Genomic DNA, 10,274 nt, shown 5'->3' on the forward strand with positions numbered 1-10,274 from the left:
GGCCGTTAATAGATAATCTGGACGTTGTTGTTTAACAAGCAAAATGCAATGTCGATGAAAGCCATCAATCACAGAGGTGAAACACTTAATTTTAAATCGTTCAGCAATGATGGTGGTGGGTGGTTCTTTGACACTACTTGTCAACCCTGAGTGAATCCTCGCATTTCTGGCACATGAAATTTTGAGAGGTTTTGATTTTACCATGTGTGCACGAACAAGAGTAGCCAATCTTGAACGTGGAGGACAGTTTTGAGTGGAAAAGAGCCTTCGTTTATGACGATGGTGAGTACGGCTGGTGGTGAAGCAGGAACGATCACTGAGAGTTCCAAATTTGAAAGTAAGACGAATGCAATGTGAAGGCATCAACGAGGTTCTGTTGTGCGAGCGGCTCTTTTCAGAAGAGGATGTGGTCATTGACTTTGCTTCTGGTGCGGATGGTGAGGTAGATTCATGTTTCTGCTTGGGTTGTTGTTTATCGGTGTTGTTGTTCTCGCCATCAAGGCTTGGATGAGTTAGGGAGAGTGAAGATGATGATGGGGAAGGATGATGATCGGAACTCAAGACACTAACAAGGGCCAAGGTGTGAGGAGTGTTGGTGAAAGTATGATTGAACATGGAATCCGAGTGTATATTTACAAGTCAATGGCGAAAGAGAAAATCACAATTAATTGAATGTTCCCAATAATAATTTTTGAGCTTTTTTGTCGTTAAAATTTTGCTTGAAATTATTGGAACTTGAAGAAACATATTTTCTTGGTGTTGGGAGAGGCAATATTGATCAAGGATTAGAGTCCTTTGTAGTGCTGTTCTCCTCACCAAACCCCAACGTAACCAAGTATCAAAAATAAAGTATTAAAATCGAAGGGGAGCAATGGGAATCGAACCCATGGCCTCCTGCACCCAAAGCAGGAATCATACCACTAGACCATGCTCCCTCATTTTAGAATGACAGATATTGTCTTTAAATTACCAACAATTATTGCAGTCCACACTTTGTTGCGATCGTTAGGACTGAGAGCCGTTTCAGATGATTGCTCGAATAATGTACCCCACAAAAATCTTGCAAAGTTCCAATCCGGTACTGGGTGTGCACATTTTTGAAATAAAAAATAATCAACAAAGATTGAATCCCACTGGCCTAGCTTCTTTCTGAAATCAGCAACACCAAGAAGAACATTTTCATCAACAAAATTACATCCAACATGAAACGCTTTTTTGCTTCCAACAGCGAGAATGCTGCAGCAGCACTCACTAACGATCATGACGACGATGATGAAGAATCTACCCTCTCCGCAAGTCAAGACGCTTATTCTGATGATGGTGGAGCCACCGCCAACACAGTCATTAAACATCCTCTCTCCTCTTCAACCATGACGAGTCATGCCACCAATGCACCACAACATTTAACACATTCAGAGTCCGTTTCTTCTTTACCTCCTCATCATCACAATTCCAATAACAATTCTCAACATCACCAACGACAATTGTCCTCTTCATCAGACGTTCAGGGAGTAGATCCCAATGATTTACGGCCTTCAAGAAGTGAAAATAACATTTCAACAAACAATATCAACCAAGATTCAAGCAATAATACCTCTACGGGCATACTCAGCTCTTCCATCATTAACAATTATTACGGATCACATTTAAATTTGACTTCCAATAGCAATCTCGTTTCTATCAATCCACAAGACATGAAAATGTCCAGAGTACAACTCAATCCAACACTTCTACCCGGTGAAGAAATTATAGACAAGGACACACTTGTCTATGAATGGAACGGTCATACAGCTCCATCCCGAGTCGCTTGGCATCAAGGCGTTTTATTCCTCACCAATTATAGAATCATTTTCAAGCCTTCCACCACTTCAACTTATGATGATATTCCACATCAATTTCAAGGAAGCGATGTCCCATTGTGTACCATTCATAAATTAGAAAAGGTTGGAGGAAAGACCAATTCAACAAAAGATTTCAGCTACCTGATTGAAATTTGGACCAAATCATTCCAACACATTCGTTTTGCATTTGTACCATCAAGAGGAACAAGAGGACGTGTCTTCAAGTATATTCGAGCTGATTTATCACCTTTTGAATTCTTTGCTTTCAAGTACAAGCTAAATGTGAATCCAACACCGACGACGAGTAGTAACAGTGGAGGGATCACCACCACGAATAGTAGTTCGACCAATCCTTCACAAATCTCACCAAATGAAACAATGTCATCTCCGCTCTCTATCAACAACAATACCTTTGTGAATGGATGGCAAGTTTATGATCTCGTGAAAGAGTTTACTCGTCAAGGTGTTTTTGTCAGTACCATTGCAACTAATGCCAGCTTAGCTCACAGACAAATTAAAACTCCTCCATCCAATGCCAAGCAACCACATTGGAGAATTTGCACATTGAATCAAGGTTACAAGATTTGTGATACATATCCTTCTCAATTCTTGGTTCCTTGCAATCTTTCTGATGAAGAAGTCAAAGCTGCTGCAGAGTTTAGGTCAAGAGGAAGAATTCCAGTATTGAGCTGGTATGACCCAGAGAGCCAATTGTCCTTAACAAGAAGTGCTCAACCCATGATTGGCTTGAATATTACAGGTAAAATTACTAAAAAACATATTGGGGATTACAGAACGATAGAATCTATCATGCAAGCAAGCGACAAGCCGCAACAACGTTTAATGATTGTAGATTTACGTCCAAGAGCGAATGCGGAGGCTAATCGTGTCATTAAGGGAGCTGGATATGAGAAAAATTACAAAAATTGCGAACTGCGTTTCATGAACATTGAAAATATTCATGTGGTGAGAAATTCATTTGCTCGACTTGCTGACATTTGTCACGACTTTGGAGGAGTCGAGTTAAACTGGTACAGCAAGGTGGAAAGTACCCTGTGGCTTGAACATCTTCGTTCTATTTTAATGGCAGCTCACTTTTGTGTGGATGTATTCTTCAGAGAACGTACTTCCATTCTCACTCACTGCAGCGATGGGTGGGATCGTACGAGTCAAGTAGTATGTCTCTTCCAAATTATGGTAGATCCTTACTGTAGAACCATCGAAGGATTTGCAGTATTGATTGAAAAAGAATGGTGTTCATTTGGTCACCAATTTCAAAAGAGAGTTGGGCACGGTAGTCGACAAACTTTTTTCACAGATGAGCGTGGCCCAATTTTTGTTCAATTTATTGATTGTGTTTATCAAATGATGCGACAACATCCAACCGCTTTCGAGTTTAACGAACTTTTCCTAATTTTCTTGTTAGATAATTTGTACTCGTGCAGATTTGGCACATTTTTGTTCGATAATGAAAGGGAAAGAGTTAGAAATAAGGTGTTCGAGAAAACTCACTCAATTTGGACTTACTTGTTAAATCGTAACATTATTGCAGAGTATGAAGGTTGTGGAACAAATTATTTAAATCCTTTCTACGATCCTGAAAACACAACCTATACGATTTATCCCGATTTGAGACATAGTTCCATTCAGTTATGGTCAACATACTGGCTTCGCTATGCAAAAGATCCAGCAGGCTATGAATACTTTGGTTACACTCCCCTTCATACCCTTCAAATCAGAGCTAACGAAATTATTGCAGATATGAACAGAATGCAAGAGATTAAACTACTTTCAGAGAGCAAGAACGAGGCTACTGTTCAAACATTCCAACGTGAATTTAAAAACATGTGGGAAGAGATTCAAAAACTCAAAAAGAAGAATGAAGAATTGGAAGAAAAATATAAACATGACACAGAAGCTCTCGTTGATATATGCGAAAAACAAAAGGAAGAACTTTCTCTCTATTCTAGAACGTCAAGCACTGATCAAATTCTAGAGTCCATCAAGAAGAAGGAAAATACTCCAGTCAAAGAAAAGGAAGAGCCAACCACTCTTTCCAACCTAGAAAATAGGAAAAACAGTGAGCCTGGAGTTGAGCAATTAAAGAAGGAGATTGAGGAATGGAAAGAAAAGGTTAGCCAGCTTCAACTTGAGCTTCTTAACACCACTAAACCAAGCACAACTGCTGTAAATGGAAACAACTCTCAACAACAATCAGAGATTGAGAAGCTCAAGTCATACATCACTCATTTGGAGGAGACTATTTCCGTTTTGAAAAGCACTAAACCAAGCAGTACGAATGTTGCAAACACAGCTGTACTCTCGTCTCCTACATCAAGTCCCAACAATACACAACAATTTGGAACTGTAAACAAGTTATGGAGATCTACGCAGCAATAACATTTTTAACTTATCGAAAATAAATATGGCTTTGTATTTTATTAAGGTGAATTGCGTGTCGAAGCAGTGAATGTCACCTCAAATAGCTGGAGATCATTCTCAAATAGGCAATAATGGCTTCTTCCTTCTTTTCTATTGGCACAGAGTGATTTGGCTGAGACAGCAAGTACTTTAAACGATGTCTCATTCTCTTAATTATGATGGAGGTTCTATAATCCATTTTGTACTCTCCATTATTGGCAACAAATGTCAGCCTATTTTTCATGATATTCATCCTTTGTCTTCTAAAGTCAACAAGAGAGTTATTTCTGTCAGCCACGTTCCTCAAATAGGCCCTCACAAGTTCTGAAAGACTGTTCGAGAGGAATTGTCCTGGAGCATGTTTGTCGTAAAATTGTGTGTTAAACGTTTTTTGAATCGATAGAGGTGGTAAACTGGTTGGTTCAAAATTTTGCTCTTCCAAAATTGCCTCGTTCTTTGGCAGTTGTGACATGGTGTCCAGAATTTTCGCAAATTTAAAAGTTTCATGGCCAGCGGTCACAAATCCACGAATTCTGTAAATGTAATCCATAAATGATTTTCTTTCTTGAGGTTTCTTCTTGTCCTCTTCTTGCAACGATTCAAAAGTAGGATATTTCTGCTTTTCTTTGGAAGGAACTTTTCCCTCAAAAATTATTTTCCCCGCTATATATTGTGTTTCTAATTTTGTGAAAATAATTCTTCCTGAATACTTGCTTTCAAGATGTACTCCTCTTCCAACAATGGAAGACAAATTTTTGTATTCTTTTTCTTTTGACTCGGCATGATCATTCACAATTTTGTCCATGATGCGTTGTCTTGTTGCTTCAAACAATTGAAACGCTCTGTCTTGAATTAAACATTCATCACTTGTGCTTTGTAATTGGTCCACATCCTCAGATGTTCTTGATTCACTTGTTTGAGGAGTTCCCAAAAAGCATTTCCTCACAAAAAACTCTCTCGCCAAGTTCATGTTTGCCGAAGTAAAATCATACATCATTGTGACTGATCGAATTCTTTCAATAGTCATACAGAGGCGATAGAAAAACATGTACAGATATTTCGGATGTGGGAATAATCGTCTACTCTTCGAAGAGGTTTCTTTTTCCTCAATAGTGATTCCGAACAAGAGTTCTTTGAAATGAGAGAGTAAATTCTTACAATCGTATGGAATGAGAATGATATTGGAGGTATTTTGTCCACTTTTTTCATCATGACGATCTATCCAAAATTGGTAATTAATTGGTGTTGGATTTCCCTTCTTACTTATTTCTTCTCCCATGTCAAAATATTGAAATTCTTTCAAACAAGAAGAATCCATGAAATTCCATCCTGATACTACTGAATCGTTATTCTCCATTCTTTTACTCCATAATTGTTCATAAAAGAATGCCAAACATTTCTCAAAGGCTTGTTCTAAATTTCGGAACGGTTGAATGATTTCTCTTTCATAGTCTTTCATAAATAAATCAAAGGCTTGATGAATATTCGGAAATTCACGGGAGGTGAAGAGAGGAGGAGAGAATGAATGACCATCCAGGTCATGATGATGATGAGAAGGTTGATTCATGTTCTTCTTCTTCTTTTTGGATACTATGGTTGATTCATCCCACTCTTCCGAAAGTGAAGATGATAACAAATAATCTTGTATGGCTTGTTTTAATGTTGATCGGCAATGATTCAATGCCAAATCCAATGCATTGGGAGAGGATGATTCCATATTGACAGAGAGAGCGAGTGCATCCGGTTGCAAATTTCACATATTTTTTTAAATGTACAGTTTAATAGTGAAATCGATGAAGGAGTGGATTCGAATCTTGTTGATCATCCCAAATAGTATACTCACTGCAAAACAATGTGATTTAATAGTTATGGAATAAAGCAGCCATTGTAACAATATTCCATTCGCTTCTTGTACCATTCATCGTCGTAAAAATCGACATAACCGTTTTGTTTCATTGCCTCCATTATAAGATCATTATCAAATTGCAATAATAAACCAGCATAGCTCAATGCATAACCATTTTTCTTGACACATTTCAAAATAAATTCCTTATCGATTAATCGGTCTTGATTCAGGGCACCCATGACCCCAACTTCTAAATCCAATACTCGAAAGAAAAATTCAGTGTCTTTGAATACTGAGTAGCTCTCTATGAAATCAAATACTTCAATGTTGCGATTAAGAGCTTCCCATATGAATTGCCTATCTCTTGTGAGTTGTTCAGGAATGTGTTGTATACAATATGGATATTTTGTAACGACTTGTAATGCAATCTCTTTGAAAAAATCAGCATCAATAGAAACAAAGCGAATGGCTTCAGGGTTATTCTTAACAGCTTCCAAAGCTATTTCTCTGTCAGCTTGTAGTTCGGATGATGCATAATGCAATAATTCACCTTGTTGTTTGATGGCTATTAATACAATTTCTCGATCATTCTTGAACATATTTTCAACATTAATCAATGCTTCACCATCATTTCTAACTGCTTCTAATACAAGATCTCTATCATTTCTTAGTGCTTCTGAAGCATATTGCAAGGCACAGCCGTCTCTTTGAATTAATTCCAGAACAAATGGTCGATTGTTTTTGAATTCTTGTGGCAAAAATTTCAAAGCGTAGCCGTTATATTTCGATAACTCTAATAAAAACTTGTAGTCTTTTTTGAGCCTTTCAGGTATTCCATCACTAGCATCGTATCCAACATACAAGTTGAGTAATTGCATTCGATCAAATTCAGCGGCTGGAGAGATACCTATTATAGAGGCGTTTTGCTCGACAGCTTTTAACAAAATCTCTGGATCTTCTCTCAACTGTTGTGAAGCGAATTGCAATGTTTCACCGTTTTGATGAACGATTTTCAACACAAACTCCTTATCATTTTTCAATTCTGGAGAAGTGTACTTAAATACAGAAGTGTTATATTTAACAGCCTCTAAAACCAGCTCTCTATCTTTTTTCAATGATGTAGACGCCAAAGAAAATGCTATAGCATTTTGTTTAAGAGCTTCTTGAACAATTTCTCGATCTTTCTTCAATTTTTCATTAGCATATAACAATGCTTTACCATAATTTCTGACTGCCTCTAACACGACCTCTATCATTTCGCACCTCCAAAGAAGCATACTTTAATACATATCCGGCTCTCTTTACGATCGTCAATATAAATTTCTTGTCATTCGTCAGTTCATCAAATGCAGGAAATGCTTCAATTGAGATATTGAAAGGATATTGAGCTGCTTGTCGAAGAATTTCTGAATCAACGATGTCTTTTTCAACAATCTTGAGAGTGTCTGGGTCATATTTGAGCGCTTCCAATATAAAAGTTTTATCTTCTAATAATTTTTTTGATGCAAAACAAACTCCTTTTTTGTGCTTGATTTTCTTGGTAGATGGATCGTATTCGTTTTCGTGAGTTCTTTTCAACATTTTTTTTTTATCACTGTCCATGCGTTTATTTGTTCGAAAATTCAAACGTTATTCATGGCTGTGTGTGCAATTAGTACAGTTAAAGGTGGTTCATGTCATCAAAGTTAGTGTAATTATTGTTGTAAATTTCAATTATTGTTTGTCATCAAGGTTAGTGTAAATTTCAAATATTGTTGTAAATTTCAATTATTATTCATGGTCGTGGGTATTTCATGTATAGTTTAAACTTGTTCAAATCAATGAAATTAGGATTAAAATCGTATTGTTGTTCAAATTCATTCCAGGTGAGTTTCAATTCTTCCATGAAAAAATGATTTCGTTTCATCCACATTTTAGTAATAGATCGATAAGCTTCCTTAGTAAATACTTTGTCCCATTTCTTACCCAATCCAACTTTAGCACCTGTTAGGCTATGGATATCTTGTTTAGTCTTGATGAGGTACAATAGTCGTTTGGAGAATTTCTTGTTATTCTTTGCATATATTGAGATATTATATAAATTCCTAAACATTTCTTTTCTTATATCACTATAGTATTTACATTCAAAAATAATGTGTTGCATTGTCTCTCTACTACAGCAAGGACATAGCAAGTTCGTCTTGGATATCTTGTTTAAATTTTCCAAAGTCTTCATCACGTTCATTCTAATTTTAAATATTAGATTTAAGGTTTTGAAACCGATTCCTATTGAGGGGTAAATGTTGGTGAACTTTCTGTTCTTGGGAGGAAGGTTCTTTGGCGTATATGTTCTTTTGTGGAGGCGTTGAAATAGAAGTTTGTACATTGTTTGTCTAGTGTTTTGAGTGTATAATACATTGTTGATAATAATATACCAATTATTGGATGGAATATTAGTAAGAATATTGTTACAATCAGCACCTTTCTTAGCAGCCCTATCTGCTAATTCATTTATGCGGCTATAGATATCTTGTTTACCTGTATGACTATTAACATGCATAATTTTGATCTGATCCTTCATTTTTAAATAATTACGAATTTCTTCAACATAAGGATCTCTAGATTTTCTGAATTGGAAAAGTTGGTCATAAATACTTTTCGCATCTATGACTATTGTTCTAGGAGTGTTGTTATCTAGCAATCTAACAACTGTGTGGAGCGCTTGAACTTCACTGTTGTAGGAAGTTCCTTGTCCTAAGGTGTGACTTGAGATGGAAACATTCTGATCAGTTACAATACCGTATCCAGCAATATTATTGTTACACGATCCGTCAGTACCAATTAGTGTAGCTTTGTTCAAGAGGTTTGACATGGATGTGTTGTTACCAACATATTTGTAGTATTTGCTTTCGTCTTTGATTTTTCCAAAATCCATGCTATTGAGAATGTTGCGAATTTGGGTGACATGATTGGAATGTTTGATGTCATTATGTAATTTCACTTGTAAATTTTTAGGGTCAGGAACCCACATACTTAATCTGTTCCAATCTTTATAGAGCAGGAATTGTCTTAAACCTTTAGGGAATTTTCCATAAGGGATGAGAGTTTTTTCATGCCATTGGTCACTCGAATGCCACAATCTAATATTGGAAGATTTGTTCATGAAAATTATTCTCTTGAGATATTGAGGAATCCATGGGTCTGGTTTATACCAAGTAGGGATTGGATCATTGAGGATGTCAAAACCATGCTCCTGTTTGATTCGTTCACAAAGGAATCTTGTAGAATATCCAAGACAAATATCATATTGTTCAAGGAACTTTCTGACTTTACACATTAGGTCCGAGTAACTCATTTCTTGAACAGAAATTAATCCAAGTCCACCTTTGTCTTGATGAGTATAAAACCACTCGAGAGCTAATTTTCTCTTGGTTCTTAATCTTTCACATATAAAGTTGCGAAAGAATTTATCAATTTGTTTCTCTAGATGGTCATTAGCAAGAGGAATTAGGTGGTACAGTGCATACGGAACAATGTCTGTGTTGATAATTTTGACAATGTTCTGTATTGGAAAATTCCAGCCAATAGAGTTTGTTCTTCTTTTAACTTCTTCAATAATTGAAGTAGTGTATTTCTTTTGTTCCTCAGTATTATTGGTAATATTATTACCAAGTATAATAATAGAATCATTACTTTTGATCGTACTTCCAGATAATGTCTTGATACTACATTCCTTATCAGAGAAGAGGTTAGTTTTGGAATGATCTAATTCCATGTGATAGCCATGAAGATAGGTTTCAATGTCATGCAAAGAATTTTCAATTTCAGGTAGTTCGTTGGAAAATGAGTTCAAATCATCAATCCATGCGCCTGTACTAATGTTCCAATAATTTGCAACACTAGCACCATTATATGTTATTTCTAAAAATTGTAAGAGAGGCTCAAGCGCAATTTTGAATGCAAGGGGAGAGAAGGTGTCGCCTTGTTTCAATCCATCTTTCACATTGAAACATTCAGATTTACCATTAGGTATAACAAACTTTGTCGTAGATTCATCTAATATTTCCAGAATTCCATCAGCAGTAATTTCATCAATCCCTAAGAATAGCAGTCCATCACGAAGCATAATTCTCGGTAATGAGTCATAAGCTTTTTTGATGTCAACAGCCAAACCATAAAAAGGTTTC

General features: G+C 36.4%; 4 protein-coding genes across 4 annotated transcripts; 1 reads left to right on the top strand and 3 right to left on the bottom strand.

Moving 5' to 3' along the window:
* Positions 1-1,202: 1,202 nt before the first annotated feature.
* FDP41_001595 (uncharacterized protein) lies at positions 1,203-4,241 on the top strand (the record flags this gene model as incomplete). The annotated part of the gene is made up of 1 exon (XM_044704696.1): positions 1,203-4,241. One exon carries the CDS (start codon positions 1,203-1,205, stop codon positions 4,239-4,241), a length of 3,039 nt encoding a protein of 1,012 aa, XP_044563965.1.
* A 73-nt stretch (positions 4,242-4,314) lies between these two features.
* Positions 4,315-5,979, bottom strand: FDP41_001596 (uncharacterized protein; the record flags this gene model as incomplete). Its single annotated transcript, XM_044704697.1, has 1 exon — positions 4,315-5,979. The coding sequence occupies one exon, from the start codon at positions 5,977-5,979 to the stop codon at positions 4,315-4,317; it is 1,665 nt and encodes a 554-aa protein (XP_044563966.1).
* Positions 5,980-6,128: 149 nt separating this feature from the next.
* FDP41_001597 (uncharacterized protein) lies at positions 6,129-7,689 on the bottom strand (the record flags this gene model as incomplete). The annotated part of the gene is made up of 2 exons (XM_044704698.1): positions 6,129-7,288; positions 7,356-7,689. The coding sequence occupies 2 exons, from the start codon at positions 7,687-7,689 to the stop codon at positions 6,129-6,131; spliced, it is 1,494 nt and encodes a 497-aa protein (XP_044563967.1).
* A 193-nt stretch (positions 7,690-7,882) lies between these two features.
* FDP41_001598 (uncharacterized protein) lies at positions 7,883-10,213 on the bottom strand (the record flags this gene model as incomplete). The annotated part of the gene is made up of 1 exon (XM_044704699.1): positions 7,883-10,213. The coding sequence occupies one exon, from the start codon at positions 10,211-10,213 to the stop codon at positions 7,883-7,885; it is 2,331 nt and encodes a 776-aa protein (XP_044563968.1).
* Positions 10,214-10,274: the final 61 nt, after the last annotated feature.

This window comes from Naegleria fowleri (genome assembly GCF_008403515.1).
Source record: "Naegleria fowleri strain ATCC 30894 chromosome Unknown tig27, whole genome shotgun sequence".
Taxonomy (NCBI): Eukaryota; Heterolobosea; class Eutetramitea; order Acrasida; family Naegleriidae; genus Naegleria; species Naegleria fowleri.